The 24,350-nt window shown below is 50.5% G+C and overlaps 1 protein-coding gene across 1 annotated transcript in view; it reads right to left on the bottom strand.

Moving 5' to 3' along the window:
* Positions 1-24,350, bottom strand: part of ANO2 (anoctamin 2) — a 346,820-nt gene that overhangs the window by 228,219 nt on the left and 94,251 nt on the right. Inside the window, exons 5-7 of the mRNA XM_047787771.1 lie at positions 17,521-17,672; positions 14,032-14,086; positions 11,822-11,873 (exon numbers count right to left, since the gene is read on the bottom strand). Of these exons, the coding sequence (XP_047643727.1) occupies positions 11,822-11,873; positions 14,032-14,086; positions 17,521-17,672 (259 nt within the window). The remainder of the gene's footprint in view (positions 1-11,821; positions 11,874-14,031; positions 14,087-17,520; positions 17,673-24,350) is intronic.

Here is a 24,350-nt window from a genome sequence, read left to right as displayed (position 1 = left end):
TCTGTCACACCAGCTCATGGCACCGAGAACACTGCTACTCGGGGACACACATTCCCTTTCTGCACTGAACCAGTCTTTCCAGAAAGATGGAGGACAGCAGTGCGACGAGGAGAAAACTGGGTTTCAAGGGGAACACGTACGACGTCTGAATGCGAAAGTCATCTACGTTCATAGGACTCTGGACAGAACACAAGGTTGGGGAATAAATCTAGACAAGAGTTACTCATTAAAATGCATGGTTTTCCACCTCCCGTGCCCAGGCAGTGCCCCACCACACACGCAGAGACCTTGAGGGCTCTCCAACAGTCCTCTCCCCTCCACTAGCCTCCTCTTGCTGAAACTGTGCCCTCACTGGCCTCGAACACCAGAACACGGGTCACGGGTGCATATGGAAGCAGAGGCCCTCTGGAGTCTGCAGAAGCGGCCACTCTTCCAGTAAGTTGATAGCCCCGTGTTCCAGTGCTGCAGCGTCACCAAAGGGCCAGTCTTTTCCCTGATTTTAAGTTTTCTCCTTGGCGTGCACATAAAACATCAGAAACAACTGTAAAGGAAGGGGGAGGGAAGGAGTGCTGATGGGGGGGGGGGACTCCAGGGGCTGAATGAGCTGCAGATTTATCTTACTTGCAAGACTACAATTTCACTCTGAGCATCATTAATCAGTTCAAGAGCCACAACTGCAGCAATGCGAGGCCACCCGACCGCCATCAAGGGGAGGGGTCCCAAGTCAGAGGTGGGTGGGAGGCGGTTCAAAGCTGCAGGGGGGCTGTTGACATGGATAGAGGCTGAAGAATCACAGCCAGGTAAGGCTCCAGCTAGACCTGGCCCGATCCCTGCACCCACATCCACCTGCTGGTTGCCATGGTGGCAGTGGAAGGCTACACCTGAAGCCAGTCCCCAAAGTGCACAGAGAAGCTAAGCAGGTGTTGCACCTTCCTGCTCATTCTTGGCTTTGCTTAGCACAGGAGCCCAGGGTCTTCGAGCATCAGGCTGACCCCCTGAACTCCTGCATCCTGCAGCTAGAGCCTCAAAAATGATCTCGATTCTCTGGAGACCTAAAGCGCTACACCCTCCTTTCCATGGGAAATAAAGCTCCTTGGCACCGAATGCTCACGTCAATCCAGAGCATCGTCTGCTCCTTGTCCGGTGGCCTGGGAGGCACCTGAGGCCAAGGAGCCTGCCCCTTGCACTGGAGGTTCCCCCGGAAGCCACCTCATGGCTGGGGACCCAGAAGGGATAATGGCTGTTATCCAGGAGAGTAAGCAAGTTATCTCAGTATCTCCTCCGATTTATCACAGGCATCCTCCTTCCCGCTCCTCCCACTGTTTGTCAACCTGCGCTGGTGACAGCACTTTAGCTGATCCGTCTGCCTCCTGAGAGAGGAAGCCCAGACGAAGGGTCCTTTGCCTCAGAACCAAGATGATTCAGGTGATCAAACCTGAACTGTCCTAACCCAAGATAACCAGAGCCCCGAGACACTGGAGTTGACGGGGTCTCTGTCCCCACCGCTGTGGACCTCCCCTTTTCCAGGGGATACCATCGGGTCAGCGGTCAGTGGCTGCTGGGTGGAGGGAGGCACTGGCCCATAAAGGGAGGGGGAGGCAGGAGGGGGAGAGGCAAGTTGAAAAGGAACCCCTCCTCCTCAGTCTCACCCAAGAATGGGAACCGCTTTGGCCTCTCACCCACAGACTTCAGACACCAAGCTTCTACCCCCAAACAAGCATGGAAATCAGTTTGAAAGAAGAAGAAAATAATCAAACGTGGTTTGTTGTTTTTTTTGTTTTTTTTAAAGAGTCTCTGCTTTGAAAACTGAAATTCTGAATTTTTTCCTTTCTTTTCAGCAAAAAGGGCTAATTGGTTCCATTGCGCACCCTCCATCCAGCCATGACGGCGACGCTTTCTTCTTCAGCCTGACATCCGAAGTTCTTCCTCTCCACTCTAGACCCAGGGAGAGGGACAGACCCAACCTTCTGTCCTCTTCATTCCCAGAAGGGGGGCGGGCACGCTGGGCACTTTTTCCTTTGCCCTCTCTCTCTCACCCCAAAGAGTAGCGGCGCCTCAGCTCACACAAAGCATGGCTCACTAAGGACCCCCTTACTGGTCCCCAAAGTCCCCTTAAGTCACCGGCAACTTCAACTCTGTGGCTTAGAGGCTGATCCCTGAGGGGAAAGGCTCACCTTCTCCCTATGAGCAGCACTGGCCATGCCTCTGCACAGCCTGACCCAGCAACAACACCCGTCAGCATCCACAGGGCCAGGCCAGGGAACAGAGCGGGTCCTGGGACTGGTACCTGAAAACACACTCAGCTTCCAGGACAGCTCCGGCTTCCTGGACCCGAAGGCTCACCCAAAGCCTGGCTTACCGTCGGCCTCCCAAAGAGAGTCCCGTTAAATCCACAAGTGCCACCGGGTGATAGGGAGTCGCCTTCTAGTCTCTCTGGGCCAAACTCAGAGGAAACTTTTATCCATGGGGACAGGTACTTAGTGGGATGGTGCCGAACCCCCCCAAAACTCATTTGGTTTTGATTCCTCCCCTCGCCACCCCCCCTCCCCCCACAGAGCAGGGCCCAGTCCGCCCAGCGTTCTGCTTTCATCCCTCTACTCCCGCCGGACATAAATCTAAACCAGAGCCCCCAGACGGTGCATTTAACAGAGACTATATTTACCCATCACCAAATTGTCCTGACGTGTGCTTAATGACTTAAATGCTTTTAATCCCAAGCCTTTTCTTCTAACAAAATGTAAACCAGTTTGGCTGGATGAATGATAAACCAGATGTTTATAGCACACAACATGGCCTGGCTTTGGTCAAAATAATTAAGACATCATCTCCCAAGTAGGGAGGAGAGATGCCCAAAGCACACATTTGTTTAAATGTTCTGACACCCAAACGTACGATGAAAATGGAACTCCATCAAGCTGTAATTTTTTTGTCCATGAAAAAGGCAACAACTTTCACATGAAAGAAGAGGCAAGAGGCTGGTCACAAAGGCTTGGGCTTCCTTCCCCAGTAAAGTGCACTCGACAGGCATCCCAGGATGGGGGGGAACTTTCAGGACCCTGATCTTGACCTTAGGGTAGGTTGATTAGGCGGTGTTTTGGGGCTGGACCAAGTCTGGGACGGCCCCCAGACTACCACCACCCAGCAGATCCCAGACTCACGGGTACACCCAGTCTGGTCCTGGGGTGTGTGCCAGCCCACCCTCCCCCACAACCAGGGCAAATGCGAGGGGAAGGGTGAGCCGTCTCTCCAGAAGAAACCCCCCAAATTAAAAGTGAGACCTGGGAGTTCCCATTGTGGCTCAGTGGAAGTGAATCTGACTAGTATCCATGAGGATGTGGGTTCAACCCCTGGCCTCGCCTAGTGGGTCGGGGATCCAGCATTGCTGTGAGCTGTGGTGTAGGTTGCAGATGCAGCTTGGATCCTGCATTGCTGTGGCTGTGGTGTAGGCTGGCAGCTGTAGCTCCGATTCAACCCCTAGCCTGGGAACGTCCATATGCCATGGGCATAGCCCTAAAAAGCAATCATTTAATCAATCAAATAAAAGTGAGACCATTACCAAATGTCCATCCTTCTCCAAGGTCAGCCCCCCTTTCTCTGCCTTCTTATGCTAATTTTTACCCTTCTGCCCCTCCTTTCACCCAAAAATTTAAAAAAAAAAAGAAAAGGAGACAAAAAGTCCAAGAGCCCCTACTGCTGGCTAGGACATTAAGAGGGACTGAATGCTGAATGTCTATAAAGCAAATGTTGGAAATCAACAACGAGGAGTTCCTGTTGTGGCGCAGCGGAAATGAATTCTAAGGAACCATGAGGTTGCAGGTTCGATCCCTGGCCTTGCTCAATGGGTCAAGGATCTGGCGTTGCTGCAAGCTGTGGTGTGGGTCGCAGATGCGGCTCAGATCTGGCATGGCTGTGGCTGTAGGCCAATGGCTACAGCTCCAATTCGACCCCTAGCCTGGGAACCTCCATATGCCATGAGTATGGCCCTAAAACGACAAAAAAAAAAAAAAAAAAAAAAAAAGAAGAGAAAAGAAAGAAAGAAGGAAATCCACAACAAAAAGTAAACCCTTCAGAGAGAAGGCTTAGTTGCATCTTAGGACTTCAGAAAAGCCATGGGCAGATTCCCAGAAGGCAGCACGTGGACCACTCTTCACGCTCCCAGAGGTGAGTTGGTCTAGAAGCCTGTGGCAGCCCAGCCTATCCTCATCCTCGTCTCCTTTTGGAGTTCCTAAGATCAGCTGGGGAGCGGGTTAAAAATGCAGGTGTAATGAAAAAATGCTCAACATAGCTGGTTATAAGAGAAATGCAAATCAAAACTACCATGAGATATCACCTCACACCAGTCAGAATGGCCATCATTAATAAATCCACAAATAACAAGTGCTGGAGGGGGTGTGGAGAAAAGGGAACCCTCCTACACTGTTGGTAGGAATGTAAACTGGTACAGCCACTATGGAGAACAGTTTGGAGATACCTTAGAAATCTATACATAGAACTTCCATATGACCCCGCAATTCCACTCTTGGGCATCTATCCGGACAAAACTCTACTTAAAAGAGACACGTGCACCCGCATGTTCATTGCAGCACTATTCACAATAGCCAAGACATGCAAACAACCCAAATGTCCATCGACAGATGATTGGATTCGGAAGAGGTGGTATATATACACAATGGAATACTACTCAGCCATAAAAAAGAATGACATCATGCCATTTGCAGCAACATGGATGGAGCTAGAGAATCTCATCCTGAGTGAAATGAGCCAGAAAGACAAAGACAAATACCATATGATATCACTTATAACTGGAATCTAATATCCAGCACAAATGAACATCTCCTCAGAAAAGAAAATCATGGACTTGGAGAAGAGACTTGTGGCTGCCTGATGGGGGGGGGGGGGAGTGGAGGGATGGGGAGCTTGGGCTTCTCAGACACAACTTAGAATAGATTGACAAGGAGATCCTACTGACTAGCATTGAGAACTTTGTCTAGATACTCATGTTGCAACAGAAGAAAGGCTGGGGGAAAAATGTAATTGTAATGTATACATGTAAGGATAACCTGACCCCCTTGCTGTACAGTGGGAAAAAAAAAAAATGCAGGTGTAGAGGCTGGCCCCAAGATGCAGATGCAGCAAGTCCAGGCGGGCTGTGAAGGGCCAGGCCTTTCACTGCGGCTGTCCATCCTGGCTGAGGCCCACCAACACCATGCAGCCTCGAGGCCCAGCCCTGGCTCTGGGCCCAGCACCCTGGGCACTCGGACAAAAAAGCCAGCCCCTCTCCAAGCCTGGTTGGTCCACAGGGAACTGACTTTGCTCCTTCAAATCAAAATCTAGGGAATGTTAGCACTCAAAGGAAGTGTCCAGACACAGAGAGACCCCTCCTCCCCCCCCCCGCCACCGCCTTAGTGTTAAAAAGGGAGAAACGGGTGCAGGGAGGGAAGTCAACCTAACCAGAGTCTCACGGTCTGTTGATCCTACAGCTGGAACTGGCACTTCTCCAGGCCATCTCCTCTCTGTTCCTTCTAGAAAAACACACTCTCCTCTCCTCCCTCTGACACGAATGGGCTCCCGCGCTCCTGGGGTGGGCAGGCCAGAGGGTGGCAGGAGGCTGCTCCCTTCAGGGCTGCCTCATCCGCCCAGCCCTGCCCATCATGCCAGTAGCCCCTCTCCGGCCTCCTGGGTCCAGAGATGGGAACGGTTCTCCTGCTGCTAATTCCAGGTCACCATGCTACCCTGGTGTCCCCAACTCCCTGCCTACACCCTGTATTTAATTGGTCTCGCTATTAATCATCCCATCTTGAATGACCCTAATTGGAGTGAGTTCTTTGCTCCTGTTTGGACCCTAACTGATGCTCTGGAGCGGGCCCCACCGTGTCATCTGGATCTCTTGCTTTCCTTGCATATACCTCTCCCGCTAGGCAGCCATGAGCCTTATTCGCTCTTCTCAAATGTCACCTCACATGTAAGCCCTGTCAGGGCAGGGATCTGTGTCTGGCGGATGCACTATTCTAGTCCCCAGTTCTAGGACGTGACAGATACGGAGAACACGAATAAACATGTGTGGAAGGAACGGATGTCACAGAGGGAAGACCTCAGCTTCCACCTTCGCTGGAAAAACCTTTCCCAATAACTTCGTCCATCTGCTAATTACTTAAAAGCGCCCAGAAGAAGAGCTGAGAACCTCGGGTTTCAATCCGGCTGCCAACCTCTAAGCCTGGGCTCTGTTGTCGATCTCGCTGTTGTGAAAGCAGTTACTATCTGCTGAACGGACTCCGAGTGGTGATTTTAAAGGATCCAACGAGATAAAGATGCGAAAGTGCTTTGCAAAACGTACAATGACATACGTGCGAGGGGCTCTTAGCATCCTGCTTGCAGGAAGACCTTCTGTGTCCAGAGATCTCCCACCTGGTCATCTCCGCTCTCACAACAGAGAACACAAAAGAAGAACGATCTCTGTCTCACACAACCCATTCCTTAAGGGTGTGTACCTGACCACTGCAGAATTCTCCAGAACCTCCTTCAGGGCGTTCTCACTTTCTCTTTACTCCCAAATTCTAACGAGCTTGTTCTTCTGTGTCCCAAACAACAAAGCAAAACTCAAACTAGCAAAACTCAAGAGACAGAGGTTACCAGAGTCAAGAAAGCAAAACATCAGAGCATGGAGGGAAACCAATCCTCATGATATGCAAATAATCCCTGAAGAAAACACCAATAACCTTATGTTCTTAGGGATGATCCTGAACCCTACAGAATAGCTTACACGTGCCTTTGGAGGGCGAATGTATGTTGGTACATCCCATATAAGCAAGCCGGGAATTGCAAGAGAGATTTCAGAAAAACCTCTATACCAAAAGATGTTGCCGAGGATTTCAAGGGCTGAGCTACTATGTTCCCCTCTCACTTTGGCTCAAGGTCAAGTCTGCAGCCCAACTGCAGAAACTAGATGGCCGTATGGTTTGAATATTCGGAGTCTATTTTTTTCCTCCTAGTTTCCACATTCTATTTTGATTTGAGTTTTTCCTGGTTCTGATTTTTCAATTTATTATTTATATTACGCTGCTTTATTGTTTTTCTTGTAAGCCACCTCAGTAGTTTGGTGGAACAAGACAGGAATATAAATAAATCAATACATACAGCTTGTATACAGCTTAATGCTTTGCAAAAGTAGACACTGAAAAAAAAATCTTTTCTACTGAGAAAAAAGTGATCCTACTAGAAGAACGGATATATTTCTGCATTATTAGCATCGTGAGTTTCATTTTTCCTTCTTCTATGTCTCAGCTTTATCATCTTGTCCATGTTCTCATTTCCACTGTAATTGAGGACAATGGGAGAGGGAGTAAAGCTGGGTAAATGGGTCATGAAAGTAATGATGATATGAAAGGTAATTCCAAGGATGCAGGATCAAGGAAAATTCCTTGGAAAACACTTCCAAGCACAATTCCCGTTCTTCCTTTTTCTTTCTGCTTTATGAGGCAACGCTCCTCGGGAGGAGATCTAGTCAATTCCAGCCCATTTGTGCTTCTCTATAAAACCAGCAAGAGGAGCAAGAAAGTCCAAACTGACCCACGGCTCAAAGCCCCCTATGAGCCTGGGGCTGGACAATGTTATCACAGTCCTCATTCTTTCTGATCTTCCAAGTACGATGGTAAGTTTGGCCAAAAAGCTTAAAGGGTCCTTGGTTATTCCCAGGCAGAAGTCAAACAACCTGGAAACTGGCCTTCAGAGGTCTCCTCTGCTGGGAAGCAGATTTCACGTGATCCCTGGTACGAGCTGGCAAATCGTCAGGGACCCCTGGGGGACCAACAGCCCCGTAAAGACGCAGCCTAACTAACGCCACCCCGGGTCTGCTGCATCGTGACGGTGGTGGAGCCAGGACTGGAGCAAGGGAACCCAGGGCGTCAGTCCGTGACCCTGGACAGGCCACTCATCCTCTCCGTGCCCGCAGTGTCGACAGATAACTCCTGAAACACCCACTTTCCCTGGGAGCCACGAAGCGAAGAGCAGATACTTTAGGTTACTGCTGAGAGGCAGCCGTGAAAGGCGGCTGTTCCTGCGCTCCCTTTGCCCCCTGTATGTCTCTAGGATTGTCCCTCCCAGGTTATCTCGCAATTATCTTTGTACACGTCCGTCTGCATGGCTAAACTAAGAGCCCCATGAGGAGAGAAATGAAGTCAAGTTCATCTCGCCTCTCTGAGTCTATACCATCAACGTAGCAGGTGCTAAATGTTTTCTGAATGTACAAAGAGAAAGAAATTTTTGAACACTACTCAACGATGACAAAATCCTTAAGATGTGACATCACCAAAACACCCAGATCCTGAAAGGGAAAACAAAACAAAACAAAAGAGAAAACTTCTGTGTTAGAGCAGAGGGTCTCGTATGACCTTTCCACAATTTGGACGCTGTCCCTTGAAATAAACTTTACTTTTTAAGGACTTTCCAGTTGACAAAACAAACTAACATTCTCCTATGCAATTTTTACCAGAAAAGAAAAATTTCTGCAAGATAGATAAGTCACTATCCCCACTTTACATAAAAGGGAAAAACAGAGTTGGAGAGAGGGTAAGACACTGCCCACGAACACATGTCATCAGGAACTCAGCAGCAACTACTATAAAACTAGCAGGCTGGGCATGTTTAATTAATTCACTAAACCACATCAACTGAGTGGAATGTGCAGGGCAGACAGCCAGGTGCACTGGGGCATAAACAATGATTCAGACACAACTCAAGGACTGTCCTGGGAGTCTAAGCCACAGACATAGAATAAGCACCAAGAAAAGATACTGCAGAGTTCTACTGAGAAGAAAGTGATCCTACTAGAAGAACGGATATAGAATAAGCACCAAGAAAAGATACTGCAGAGTTCCCACTGTGGCACAATGGGTTAAGGACCTGACATAGTGTCTGTGAGGGTGCGGATTCGATCCCTGGCCTCACTCAGAGGGTTAAGGATCTGGCGTTGCTGTGAGCTGTGGTGTAGGTCACAAACATGGCTCAGCTTCCAAGTGCTGTGGCTGCAGCATAGGCCCGCAGCTGCAGCTCTGATTCCACCCCTGGCCCAGGAACTCCCATATGCTGCAGGTGTGGCCGTAAAAAAAAATTTAAAAAAGAAGAAAAGACACTGAGCTTAATGGCACTGATGGCTGGATGGCCTCTGAGGAGAGGGCATTAAGGGAAAACCCAGGGGCAGAGACGTTTGGTCTGGGGATGGGCCTGGGTGAGACGTGGGACAGGCCATCCAGGCAGAGGGAACAGCCAGAACGAAAAGCCGGAGGGCAGTAACCACGTGAACAGGGAGAGAAGCAGGAAAGAGAGGAACGAGGTGGCCGTGGACGGTATTGAGATGTTGATTTTCAGGTTCAGGGGACATTTCAACAGTGGTATCCAGCCAACTGTTGGAAAGGCTGTTCCGAAACAGGCAAGAGAAGCAGGAATAGAGGTTTGCAGTTGCAAGCTTTCCGCACAGGGCGAGAGGGAGGAGGCCAAGGAAGCGGGGAGAAGACAACATCCAAAATGGGGGAGAAGGAAGAGGAGGCCAAGAGGGTGTGGTCCCTGAGGGGGAAACGGGACAGCCGACTGGGAGGTCAGCACCACCTCCCTGGATGCCAGAGGATGAAGGCTCAGTGGGAAGGTTTGGGAGGATGCAGAAGCATGAGGATGGGAGAAAAGGCCACGAAATGTCGCCAGTACTAAGTCACCTGTGACACCTGAGGGATGGTTCTGGTCCCACCAAGGGGCGTGTGAGAAGATAAAAGGCAGGTGGATGGAACTGAGGAGCGAACTGGGCTAGAAGTGATGACAAATGCCAGAACTTTGACAGAGGCCACGAGAAAATACAAAATCCATCCTAAGACCCCTTGACTCCTCTGGTGGTCTCCAGTTACAAGCACTCAAAGGCGGGCCTTCGGTCGGTCCCATGGCATTCAGGGGCTGAGGGATCCCCATCACTCGCTCGTCAGCCCTGCGCTCTAGACAAACATCACATAAAAGATTTTATTTTTTTTTAATTCCAGTCGTACTTAAAACTTTGGCAGCACTATTCACCGTAGCCAAGACAGGGAAACAGCCGAACTCCATCAACAAGATTAAGATGCGGTATGTGTATACAACGGATATTATTCAGCCATAAAAAAGCATGAAATAATGCCATTTGCAGTAACATGGATGGACCTAGGAATTACCATACCAAGTGATATAAGTCAGAGAAAGACAAATACCACATGATATCACTTACATGTGGAATCTAAAACATGGCACAAAGGACCTTATCTACAGGACAGAAACGGACCCACAGACACAGAGGACAGATGTGCAGTTGTCGAGTCAAGGGGGAGGGGGAAGGAGTGGGACGGACTGGGAGTTTGGGGTTAGCAGATGCAAACTATTACATTTAGAATGGATAAGCAGGGAGTTCTTGTTGTGGCACAGTGGTTAGTAAACCCAACTAGCATCCATAAGGATGTGGGATCCATCCCTGGCCTCGCTCAGTGGGTTAAGGATCCTGAGCTGCCGTGAGCTGTGGTGTAGGTCGCTGACACAGCTTGGATCCCGTGTTGCTGAGGCTCTGGCATAGGCCGGCAGCTACAGCTCTGATTGGACCTCTAGCCTGGGAACTTCCATATGCCACGGCTGCAGCCCTAAAAAGCAAATTAAAAAATTTTTGTTTAAATAGAATGGATAAGCAATGAGGTCCTACACAGCAGAGGGAACTATACCCAGTCTCCTGGGATAGAACATGATGGAAGATAATATTTTTTAGAAAAGATGGATATCTATGTATGATTAGGTCACTTTGCTGTATGGCAGAAATGGGTACATTATAATCAACTATACTTTAAAATTTTTAAATAAAAAAATGAAACTTTGTAATATGACGACATCAAAGCAGGGTTATATATAATCACCCCCTTGAGAGGTTCTGCTCTGCTCTAAAAATGCTGTCACTATACACCGATTGCTTCTGTACCCTTCCCTGAGCCCCAGAGAAATGCTCTGCCATCGTGGTTACTGTTCCTCAGCTTGACTGCCTGCTTTATTCCCCAGACTTGCCCCTAAATGACTCTTGTCAACTCAAAGCTGCCTCAAAAGCCAAAGGGGTGCCACCTCAGTGTGGTCTGGTTCTAGGAAGCACTTTCCAAAGCCGTTCTGAGTGATGAGTGACAGCAGCCCCTTCAGAAAGAGAGCGATGGTGCGGCAGGATGCCGCGTGCGCACCTGAGCGCACGGCTGACCCCGGCCATCACCTGCGGCTTCTCCGCAATCCGTCGGCACCGGGCTGCTTGCCTTATACCGCAAGTGCCCACATGCTGAGGGTCCTGCTTCCAAGACAAATGCCCCCAGATTCAAAAAAGGAACCACAAGGCAAACAGATTCAGCCAGGCATGGTGACAAGGACGCGGGACTCAGAAGAGGCACCTTCAGACTAACTCGCCCTGTCTGGGGGTCTGTTTCTTTAGACACCAAGTGAGGGCCTTGGGCTAAAAGGCCCCTAAGACACCTTTCTTCTTAAAAAACAAGTAAAAACCTGCGGTGACCTGGGCAGTTGTTAAACTCTTTTGGAGACCGTGAACAGAGAGGAGTTGAAGGATCGGGATCAAGGGCCAGGTTGTCGGCGCTGGTTCAGGGAAAGGAGAGAAAAGACAAAGAGAGCAGGAGTGAAGGTCAGGGAGCAGCGCAACCCCGTGAGAAAGCGGGCTCCCTCTGCTCCCGGAAGGCAGGGTATTGCTTCTGCCTCCGCGGATGTCTGCTCTCTGTTGAAAGGACAGCTCTAGCTCCTGACTCCCCATCAGCACCGTCCGCGGTGGGAGGGTCCTTACCCATCGAATTGTTGGCTCGAGAGCAGGTCGTGCGCTTCAGGATCTCATGCACCTAAAAGGAGGACAGGACAAGAGCTGGGCCGTGAGTGCCTGGGCCATGGGGCGTCCCCAGCCTCGGGGGACCAGGGGGAGGGAAGAGGGGGGGGAGCAGGCGGCGTGGAGCTCAGGGACTATGCGTCAAACCCACTCACAGGGAAGAGCTTTGAGGAAGCAAAGCATCTAACCCCTCACTCTCGCCCCGCTGCGCCCCACCCTGCAACGTAAAGAAAAGCCTATAAATTGATTGTGGTTACAGAAAGAAAGGGGAGCCCAGGCCCACAGGCCTCTAGAGGGCCAAAAGGAAGAGGAGAAGGAAGGTGACAAGGAGTGGGGGCACCCTTGCCCCCAACCAGCCCCTTAGGGAAACATGAAAGCTCTCTGTCACCTGGAAAAGGACCCTTGCATCTTGGCCCTTGGTGCTATCACTTCTCTGTTTTCTCCCCTAAGTCCCCATCTTGCCCCCCCCCCAAGTTGGGGTGGGTCCCAAGGACTCCGCATCCCAGGCTGCTGCCCAATGACCACTGCATGTTAATGGGCCCACAAGCCCCTGACGGTGGGTGCTGAGGGGATCCCAGCCAAAGAGGCAGGAATCGGGGGGCAGGGGGTGGGGGGCAGTGCGTAAACCTGCTGGCCACCTGGTGCCCTCCCTGGTGCCCTGGGTCCCAAGACCGCGCCCAGCTCTAAGGGGTCGCCCAGTGAGGAAGTCCGCATGGGAACTCACAGCTGGGCTGCCCAGACACCCCCAGAGAAGGGGATACGGGGAGATGTTTACAGATGCGGGTAAGGGGCCCGGACCAAAGTCCTCGGACTAAAGTCTGAGACAAAACTCAAGGCTCTTTTCTCCCAGTCACAGTGTGGGATGAACTGGTGAAAGGGCAGGAGGGAAAGGAAGAAGTTCCAGAATGAGAAAAGATGTGTAACTCCATCGTCCTTCACACCCCCACGTTCCAGCCACAGACCTAGAAGAGGTGGTAAATAAATAACTGCCAGCAGAATGGGGCCCAAGAACGCTGAACTCATTTACGATGCAGTGCAGTAATCAACAGCCATAATAATTAAAAACAGTATTTATGTGGCCATCTATTATTGTACAAGCACTTTGCAATTATTGGGTAATTTCTGCAACACCCCGTAATGCCCCCGCAGGCGTGGGACCCAAGCCCAAGGGACAAATAAATAGCTTGTAACAGTATCAGCTGAAACAATGAGAGGTTGATGCTGTTTTTCCTGTAAGAAGATAAAAGAAATCACATGCCCATGTTAAATCTTCCTAGAGCCCTAGGCCTGGGGATCTGAGGTGTTTTCTTGCCTGTCCTGTAAGCAACATCAAGACCGTGTTTTCAACGTGACCTGGAAAGGCTCTGCAGCTTCCCCCATCACCTGTTCCCTCCTGCCCTACTCGTCACCCTGCTGACTTACTTGCAAGTCCCTAAAGGCACCTAACCCTTCTTCTTCCTCCTGCTGACTTCTTTCCTAGGGATCCATGGAAACACGCTGCCCTGTTTCCACTATGGTCTGCGTTCCTTGAACCCCTCTTTCTCACTCTGTCCACGGGCTGGACGCTCCCCGGGTGAGCGGGCGGGGAAAGAGAGCAGTGAACAGAGCCGCCCTCCAACTCAGACTGGGGCCCACAGGACACAAGCCAAACGCAGATTACATGTGACTCAACCAGCCCGCAACATTCAAAACCTTGATGTCAAAAGGCAAAAGGGCAGGAGAAGAACGGCGACTTCCTACTGCCCGGGCTGGGAACCGTGTTCTTGGACCAAGTGGCCCGCTCCTGCCTTCCCTGCAGCATAAATGCCCAGGCCTCCTTTGGGAAATGACAGGAGGGAACACAGCCGTCTGGCAATGAATGAGCCCTCATTTGGACACAAACGATCTGCCTGAATTTTTTCAATGCATTGCATCTCAGAACCTCTGTGTCCTCAACTCTCAAGCAAAGGAGTCACCGGATGAGCCAAAAGCCCCCACCAGCGTCCACATTCCCTGACTTTGTGATTCCGAGAAGGGCCTGGGTGGAGACACCCCTCTCCAAATGAGAGTGGAGAGAGTTGTCGGCTCGTGGGATGGAAAGCTTCTGGATACCCCTCCCAGCTGCTAGGCAACTCCAAGCAAAGGGTGATGGGACCCCCCCCACCCTTCCCCAGCCCACCACCCTGTCTACTTACGATGCGGCTACGGGTGGCGTTATCAAAGAAGGTGTCCTTGTCCTGAATGTTGTACCTGGAGACAAGGAGAAAGCAGAAGGTCAGCTCATTCCATGACCCTTGTCCTGGAACCACTGTCACCCCAGACCTGGAGGAAACCTCTGAAAGCAGCACAGCAAAGGGTGTCTCACACACACACACACACACACACACACACACACACACACACACACACACACACAGGCACACACACTCACAATGTTTATGCTCTTTTGAACCCAGTAACTCTGAAAACTTATCATAGAACTGTAGCATCGGGAAAATAAATTCCACAGCAGAAAAAGGTTCCATGAATAAAAATGTCCATTACAAAGTTACTTATAATAAAGATTATGGAGCCAAGAGCAATTCCAAAACCTGACGGACAGATTCTCATGCAGCTGCTGGAAATTATAGTCATGAGACCTTAACCATAGAAAATTATTTTACCAAGGTGTAAAAATTAAAATATGTAGGGGAGTTCCCGTCGTGGCTCAGCGGAAACGAATCTGACTAGCATCCATGAGGACGCAGGTTTGATCCCTGGCCTTGCTCATTGGGTTAAGGATCCAGTGTTGCTATGAGCTGTGGTGTAGGCTGTAGACTCGGCTCGGATCCCTCATTCCCCGTGGCTGTGATATAGGCCAGGAGCTACAGCTCTGATTCGACCCCTAGCCTGGGAACCTCCATATGTAAAGAGGAGTCCTGTGCATGAACAAAGACAGTAAAATACAACAACAACAACAACAAAGTATAGTTTCAAGATGCTGGTGTATAATTGCTTTTCAAGTTTTCATTTCATGTTGTCGCTGTTGTTACATTAATTAAACACCAAACTCCTAATCATGAAAGACCTGTATCTGTTCTAAACTTCACGTGTTGACCTTTCACTCAAAAAAACACCTGTACAACTGTTTTCAGGGCACACAAATGCCTGAACCATGTCCCTGGCCCCCCGGGAGCCCACCCACTGGAGGGGAGGGGTTTCTAAATAATTGATGCACAGCAGGATGTGACCATAAGGAGACCATTGCTAAGGAAACTCAGAGGATGGAGAGGATACTTTGGCTGGGTGTTAAGAACTGGGTGTTTTGTTTTGTTTTTTTTTGTTTGTTTGTTTTGTTTGTTTGTTTGCTTTTTAGGGCCACACCTGCAGAACATGGAAGCTCCCAGGCTAGGGGTCAAATTGGAGCTGCAGTCCTATGCCACAGCCTGCAACCTACACTGTAGCTTGAGGCAATGCTGGATCCTTAACCCGCTGAGCAAGGCCAGAGATTGAACCCACATCCTCATGGATACTAGTCGGGTTCTTAACCTGCTGAGCCACAACGGAACTCCAAGAACTGATTCACAGAAGCTGAGTGGATGGAAGAGTGTGAGAGGTGACAGTTCAGATTCCACACAGGGGAGGAAGGGCCCCAGGGAAGGGGAGATGTGGAGGACGTACTGGATACCAAAAGTAGAGCTGGCCAGGAAGTCAACATGCCACTTACTTCTGCATGACCTGGGACAGACCCTGGACCTTGGGTTCCTCTCTACAGTGGAAGGACAGTTCCATCCGGATAGCCACTTCACAAGAAGGGTGTGATACTGTGATTTATGATATAGTTTATATATCATATAAATATATATTTATATATATATATATATAATTATATATATATATATATATATTGGTCTCCATCCACGGTTCCTGGCTCACAGCTCTCCAAGCCCTGGGAATTTTCTGAGTGATGAGAGCAATGGGAGCATCTTTTGTTATGGTATTTGGTCTCCTGTCCTCAGTTCCTGAAATCCATGTTAGATAATAATTCTGTACACGTGCACATGCTCCCTCATTGAATTCTCACCCCCTAACGATTCTCGTACCCACTCTGGTCACCAAGAGCCATCAAGGCGAAACACGTGTCTTATTACTCATAACAAGCCCCTTTCAACCACCAAGTTTATGATATTGAGGTGACTGATGCTGGAAATCCCCTAGAGATGGGGCTGGTCGCCAGGGAAACCACTGGGGATTGAAGGTGGTTTCAGACTCGTCCCCTGATTTCCTGGGAGCAGAGCGGGGAGTGGAGGTTGAATCCGTCCCCAGTGGCCAAGGATTTGATCCCCGTGGCGATGGAATGAAACCGCCATAAAAACCCAGAAGGATGGGGTTTGAAGAACTTCTCAGCTGGTGAGTCAGAAGGCTTTCATGGTGAGCCTAAAACTCCTCAAGGACAGAAGAAGCTCCTTTATTGGGACCTTGCTCTGTGTGTCTCTGCATGTGGCTGTGGATTCACACCCTTAAACACCCTGTACAACAAACAGGTAACCGAGTGAGTATACACTGGTTTCCTGAGTTCTGTGAGCCACTCTAGCAAATTAATCCAACCCAAGGTGGGGGGGGGAAGGCGTGGGAATCTCTGATTTGTAACGAGTTGGTCAGAAGCACAGGGGACAACCTGGCCTTGCTTAGGCATCTGAGGCAGAGGGCAGCCTTGTGACACTGAGCCCCCAGCTGGGAAACCCGATGCTATTTCCAGGTAAATAGTGTCAGAAGTAAATTGAATTGTAGGCCATCCAGCTGGTATTGGAGACTGTCTTGGTGGTGCAGGAAACCCCCCCCTACACACACACATTAGAACAGGTGACCAGAATGGGTACAAGAATCGTTCGGGGGTGAAAGTTCAATGAGGGAGCATACACACGTGTACAGAATTATTATCTAACATGACAAAGACGGGCAGGAGATGGTACCCAGTAGGAGATGGTACCCAGTGAATAAAAAAAACACAGCCCCTTGATGCCACACCTCCTTCAAAGGGACAGATCCTATAGCTTCTCGGCCTTCCTAAGCCCTTTCCTTTCCCTCTCGTCACTCCTGATAGTCTGATCTTCTCATTGGCTCCTAAAACAGAATGAGTGCTTGGCTGCTTCACCACCTACTTCCCGCCCATGACGGCCCCTTCCAAAGGCTTCCCAAAGGGCCATCCCCAGACAAGACCTTATCCCTCTCGTGGGGGGGGGGGGGGGGCGGTGTGCAGGGAGGGGGGTCTCAGAATCAGCAAGGGCATGAGCACGCAGCTGAGGAGACAGGAATCCAGCTTTGTCCACCGTCTCTCTGGTTCATCATAACAGGTTGAAACCCTCTTAGACTGGGAACCGGGCAGAGGGGTGCCCCCTCAGAAGGTCAACACGTATCTGACCCAAGGGTTCCTGGCTGTCTGCTCCCTGGTTCTCCATCCTTCACAGAAATGACTACAATGGCAGGTTTCCCCAGAAGCTGCTGGGCGAATATGTAGGAGCTATTTCTGAGATCATCTCGCTCAGGGAAGGGCATTCAGAGGCAGGTTGTAGAGACCATTCCACCTTGAGGGCGTGCTTCCCCGCTGGTCTCCCAGCCCCCAGGGTGAACCAAGATACCCATGGTGCTGAATGGCCCTTCCCATCCCCTCTCACAGCACCCCCTCCCACAGCGCCAATACTCACAGGTACATTTTCTCCCTGGAGAATGGGTAGGAGAGGTTTTTCATCCTGCTGTTACTGTGCTCGGGGACCCGGGGCTTCAGGGGCGAGCTCAGCTTCTGCAGAATCTTGTTGAATGTCTTGGCGATGCTGCCTTCTGACTTGATCTCATACATCTACGAAAAGGCAAAGCCCCCGGTGTGAAAAGGAGGCCACGCCCAACACTCAGAGGAGAAGGACTCGCAGCCAGAGTGGCCGGGGGCTCAGATCCAGCAGCGGTCCTTCTCTTCCTCCGTTGCTTCCTCGAGGTTGTGAACCCCTCCAATTATTTGTGTGAATGGGGGTGACCCGTGTAGAGAAACCAGTGAGGAGCCCAAACGTCCTTATGGCTTTGGTATAACATCACAGAAGACCAACTGTGTGACAGTCATCATATCACGTGTTACACAAACGAGCTCCAAGGGACCCCACAACCCAGCGAGGCAGGTAATTATTCTCCTATTACCCTGAGGAAATTAAGGCTCAGAAAGGGGAGGAGTCGACAAAGGTCACAGAGGATGCTACTGGGTGACTGTATGGATTTAACTCGTGTCACCCACACCCCGAAGTGATCATCCAGCATCACCTCTCTTGTGTTCCTCTTAGAAAATATCTAATAAATGAGTCTGTATGGATTTAACTCGTGTCACCCACACCCCGAAGTGATCATCCAGCATCACCTCTCTTGTGTTCCTCTTAGGAAATATCTAATAAATGAGTCTGCCTTCCAAGTATTCAACACCTACTGAGCACCTGCCTTGAGTAAAGCAGAGCTGGTACCAAGATAATCACTGGTATTTAAAGTATCCACAGGAGTTCCCATCGTGGCACAGCAGAAACAAATCCGACTAGGAACCATGAGGTTGTAGGTTCGATCCCTGGCCTCGCTCAGTGGGTTAAGGATCCGGTGTTGCTGTGAGCTGTGGTGTAGGTTGCAGACGCAGCTCGGATCCCGTGTTGCTGTGGCTCTGGTGTAGGCAGGCAGCTACAGCTCCAATTAGACCCCTAGCCTGGGAATCTCCATGTGCCACGGGAGCGGCCCTAGAAAAGGCAAGAAGACCAAAAAAAAAATTACCTTATAAATACTTTTCATGAATAAGGCTTGAACAGATACGGGCAAAGACCTTCCAAGCAAACACAAAACTAGAAAAGCTCAAGCTGGATGTAAGAAGGGTTTGAATGGCCTGGTTTCTTTGGCGTTCGGGGTTCTGATGGGGGAATAGTGCTGATGGAGGCAGAAAGGCGCATGGAGATCAGCGCACGGAGAGCCGGCTGAGCAAGGCACCTAATCCGCAAACAGTATGAACGGGGACAACATCCGAGCTGTGAATCAAGAAACAAATCCCATGGAACTGTGCAGGAAGAAGAAGGAGCCAGCCTTCTGAAATGAGGGGATCGTTAAGCTCTAGGAACATGGACCTTCCCGTAAGCATCTCCTATGCGCCTGGCTCTTGACGAACCTCAGTCCTAATCGTAAAAATGTGCTGCAAAACCAGGAGGGGTTAAGAATCTCAGTCAAGAGCACAAGCGTGTCCACCAGATCATAAATGCTGGAGCATCTGACCCTTTGGGCAGAGCCTGGGACCTCGACTGCTGTACTCCACCCCTTCCTTTGTTGAAACACGCGGATGGTTGGGGAAAAGCCGTGCGCAACCTGCACAACTGCCTCTACCATCATGAAGCTCTTGACACTCCTGCCAAGTCCCTCCTCCACACACACTGGTCACCGTCATGCAGAAAGCTCACCTCCAGGGCAGGAAGATGACCCCCCTCACCCTGTCCCAACACGTCACAGAGGTCATCTAGGGCAGGTTCTGAATGGGCGAGTGTCCTGCCCTGAGACTGCAGTGTACTCAGCATACCTGTAACTGTGCATCTTTAAATGGCACACACGTGGCAATTCAAGTTTCAGGGCAGGACAGAAGCTGATATATATTCCAGATGCCTTAGAACAATCCACTTGGACTGACCAAGGGTATTTCTTCTTTGTCCGCTTTTCTTCACGTCCACCTCTGGTTTCCTAGTCTAAGGAGCCTTCAACCATAGCAATAACTGGCCTCCCACACCTCTGGCCTAAGGGCCAGAATTAACAAACAAGCATGGAAGAGGTCTGGTTAAATGGAATTTCAGGTAAACAACGAATTTTAATTTTGAATGAAACAATTTTTTTTTGTCTTTTCTAGGGCCACACCCGAGGTACATGGAGGTTCCCAGGCTAGGGATCTAATTGGAACTGTAGCTGCCTGCCTACACCAGAGCCACAGCATCGTGGGATCTGAGTTGCATGGGTGATCTACACCAAAGCTCATGGCAATGGAAGCCTTAACCCCCTGAGTGAGGCCAGGGATCGAACCCACAACCTCATGGTTCCTAGTCGGATTCGTTAACCACTGAGCCATGACAGGAACTCCTGAAACAATTTTTAACGCCACAATGTTTTTAATGTAAGCATAAGCCATGCAACATTTGGGGCATACATACACTAAAAATCTACTTATACGAGAACACTAAATTGCCCTGGGCAATATTTAGGATATACTTTTTAAAAAAGGAATTCACTGTTTATGTGAAATTTGAATGTAACTAGGCATCCTGGATTTTATCCGGCAAGCCTACTCTTGTCCACTGCTAATTCAGTTTCCAGTTGCAGCCAGAATGATGTTTCTGAAGCAAAAGTCTATTCATGCCCCTTCCCTGAAAAAAAGTCTTCAACTGTTACCCATTGCTCTTACGATAAACACCGAAATTCTCAACACAGCCGGTGGGGTCGTGTAAACATCTCTGCATTTTCCTTGCCCCACAGTCCCCTGCTCACTTCACCCAAGCACTGACCCCCTGACATTTTTTTTTTCTTTTCTTTCTTTCTTCTTCTTTTTTTTTTATTTGTTTGTTTTTGTTTTTGTTTTTGTTTTTAGGGCAGCATCTGCAGCACATGGAGGTTCCCAGACTAGGGGTCGAAATGGAGCTGCAGCTCCCAGCAATGCTGGATCCTTAACCCGCTGAGCGAGGCCAGGGATCAACCCCACATCTTCATGGATAGTAGTTGGTTCCTTACTGCTGAGCCACAAAGGCAACTCCCCCCTTTCGGTTTTTTTCAGCCTTCTGCACCCTAGTCTCGTCCCTCCCTGTTCTCCAGCTTCTGTTCACACCTAAGGTCTCACTCAGTGGTCACTTCCTAGGGGGAGTCTTTCCTGGCTTTCAGACAAGATCCAGCCCCATCTTCATGGCATTTCAAGGGCCCAAATTCCTCTCTTTCACAGCATTTATCACAGCTGTGATCTTTACATTAATTCGAGTGATTATTTGATTCATGTCCAGCTGCCTCGCCATCATAGTCTCCACAGGCTACTGTCTAAATGATCCCCAATCTTTGCATGACTGGATGATCAGTCTCTGGGGAAGCCATGTAGATGATGGCAGCCACCGCCACAGGAGGGGCACAGGCTGGGGACAGCACAGCCACAAGATAACAGTCCTTGCTAGGAAGAAACCAGCCCGGAGAATAAAGCCAAGCCCCAAAGCCACTGGCCAGCTGAAAGGTTCCCAACCTGTCCCCACCGGCTATACAGGCCAGGAGAGCCCCAAGGCCCGGAGAGCCTGTATTCAGTTGGTGGGGATTCATAACCCAGCAGTGGCCTCAGGGCCTTGTCCTGGCAGGAGGTGAGCTGAGAACCACAACGCTGTTCTTGCCCCTCCTCTGGGCGGTGCAAAGGGCAGAGCCCACTAGAGAATCGGGTAAAGGGACTGCGGTCTGTGGCATGTCTTTGGAAGGGCCAGGAGAAAAGCTGACTGTTCCCTGATGGGACAGGGGTGCTCCAAGCCTCTGAACATAATAGAATATCATCATCTACCGCCAGGAAAAACGTCAATGATGCAGAAGGCCAGAATCCCACCAGAACCCTCACAGCCACCTCCACCTGACAGAGACCCCGCACATGTGCCCAGGCTGACACCATGGCCCACTCCCCAGACTGCAGGGGCTTTGGCAGACGCAGCCTGGCACACACCCACAATAAAACACAGTGGGCAGCCCCATGGCACATACCAAGGACACTAAGTTTGGAGGGCGAAGGACCCGCCTTCTGCCTCTATGCCTTTGCATGTGTTGTACCTGTTCCTAGAACTTCACCCCCCACACACACACACTGAATCACTTCTCCACCAGACTCAAGTACCCGCCTTCCCAGGAAACCACCTTTAGCCGCTCACCTCCTCTTACGCTTCCTTAGCATCCTATGAAATAACACCTGTGTCATTAAGTTTGCCATGCTTTTCTCTAATTCTGGTCCACGTCTGTCTCCCCAGCAGACAGTGGGCATCTGAAGGGCAGGGAGCACGCCCTGCATGCCTGGCACACAACAGGAGCACAATAATGTCTACTGAGTGAATGACCTGCGTCCTCCCTCGTCCTTGCTGATGCTGAAGAGCTGTGTGACTTCGGGCAAGTCACTCTCCCTCTCCGGTTCTTCATCTCTAAAGAGAGAACTGAGGCACTTCCACTTCCCACTGTGATGGAGTAACAGGGACCAGATTTCCTCACCTGAGCCAAGCAAAACACCCAGACCAAAACCATGACATCTCGGTGGCTGTGGTCCGACGTCTGTGTCTGCACAAAATTCATATCCCCACATCCTAATGCCCAATGCGATGATTACTGGAAGGTGGGATCTTTGGGAGCTGATTAGGTCATAAGAGTGGTGCCCTCATGACTGAGATTGGTGCCCTTATGTTTGGGTTTTTGGTTTTTTTCTTTGTCTTTTTTTTAGGGCTGCACCTGAGGCATGTGGAGGTTCCCAGGCTAGGGGTCTAATCAGAGCTGTAGCTGCCGGCCTACACCACAGCCACAGCAACGTGGGATCTGAGCCACGTCTGTGACCCACACCACAGCTCACGGCAACGCCTGATCCTTAACCCACTGAGCAAGGCCAGGATCAAACCGTCATCCTCATGGCTACTAGTCAGATTCGTTAACCACTGAGTCACGACGGGAACTCCGGGATTGGTGCCCTTATAAAAGAGGCCCTGCCAAGTTCCCTCGCCCCTTCCATGTGTAAGGACACAGCGAGAAAGTGTCAGCTGCGAGCCAGGAAGGGGGCTCTCCTCCAACCAGGCTGGTACCCTGGTCTCAGACATCCAGCCTCCAGAACGGTGAGAAGTGAAGCACTGTTGTTCACAAGCCCCCAGTCTGTGGTATGTTGTCACAGCTGCCCAGACAAAGAAGGCCATTTTCAAGATGCTGGATGTCGGGCAGCGACAAGTTCCTGGGTGACAGGAAACAAGCAAGGTGAGTCCTGGGCTCTCCGCAGCTCCCAGCCCTGAGAGAGGCTCCAGGCTGTAAGGCAGGAAGGGGAACCAGGTGGAGCCCAGCACACCCCCTGTACTGAGAAGACTGAGGCCACTCAAGCTCCTGGGACAGTGTACCTGGGGGAGACAGTATCACCAAGAATCCTCAGCAGGTCCCCTTAAGCACCTGGCAGCACGGCCCTGAGGAAGGTGGCACTGGCGAAGAGCCATCTACAAGGGGGGCAACAGCCCATGTTCCCACCAGCCAGCACAGAAGACCACCAGGCGCGGGGCGGTGGGTAGAGTCCTCGGGGCCACTCGGCTGCGGGGATAATCAGCCCGAGGCTGAGCTGCTCCGGACCCACGGACCCAACCATGAAAGACAGAACCTGCCTAGATGGCTTTTCAAGGACTGTCCATGGCTTTACACATTTAATGAAAATTTCACACCACAAGCATGGCCGGGCGTCTCCCCAGGGCCAGGCGCTGAGCTCGGGGTGAGTGTGCCACGCACCACAGAAACAGTGCCATGAGGATGAGCTCTCCACACACGGGACACTTGGCAGTGTGCCCAGCCCTCGGATCCCGCAGGCCCCATGTCATCAGGGTCCATGAAGACTCCGCACGCTGGGTCTGCCCAGCAGATGGGAACTGAGACTCAGAGCGGCAGGGAAATGCCAGTGCCAGTGGTGAAACCCGGCCCTGGGACCCAGGTTTCCCAAGACCCGCAACCCAGGCTCAAACCTTTGATCCTTGGACAGTCCCCGTGGTCCCCAAGAAGGAAGCAGGCTGGAGTTTCCTCTCCAGCCCCACCATGCCCAGCCACCTGGGCTCCTCTCTTATGTTCTTTGGGGTTTGGGGGAGGCACCCCAACCCTCTTTATTATTATTAATACAATCGGCTGCCGTGTCGTTATTACTGTTATTCTTGGACATCGCAGAATTAGGAACAGCCCCCGAAATGACAGGACACATGTTCACCAGCTGTTCCCCATTATGCCCTCCCTGCATACATGATACGCCTTTCATGTGCTTAAAATCATAAATAATTTTTAAAGTATGTTGCTCTTATTTTTTATTCCAGGGCTCAAATGTGGTTCTCATAAAAGCCCGCTTTGGCCTCATTGTCACAGGCTAAGAGGTTTACTGAGATTCCTTCTCTTCTTACTTCTTCCCCACCCACCCCGTCCCCCACCATCTCCCTCCACCTCTCCCCCTTCCCTGCCCCCCACCACCAGAGGGGCACAGCCCAGTGATCTGAGGGCTAATTGGTTTCCTTCCTGCAGTGGAATCAGGTTTTGTCACAGGATGCAAGGACCCAAGGCTATCGTGACTGTCTATCGTGGACAGATTCAGGTTGCTCTTCCCATTCTGCAGGAGGCACAGCAAGTTTTACTCACATACCCAATGTCACACAAACATTAGGCGATGCAATGACGCCAAAGTCTAAGGACGAGTATAACAATATGAGACAGAAACAGTATCTTTCTTTTTTTTTTTTTTTGTCTTTCAGGGCTGCACCCATGACAAGGG

The sequence above is a fragment of the Phacochoerus africanus genome, chromosome 7 (genome assembly GCF_016906955.1).
Source record: "Phacochoerus africanus isolate WHEZ1 chromosome 7, ROS_Pafr_v1, whole genome shotgun sequence".
NCBI classification, from domain to species: Eukaryota; Metazoa; Chordata; class Mammalia; order Artiodactyla; family Suidae; genus Phacochoerus; species Phacochoerus africanus.
Note: the sequence above shows the minus strand (reverse complement) of the source record. Positions and strands in the feature narration are given on the sequence as shown.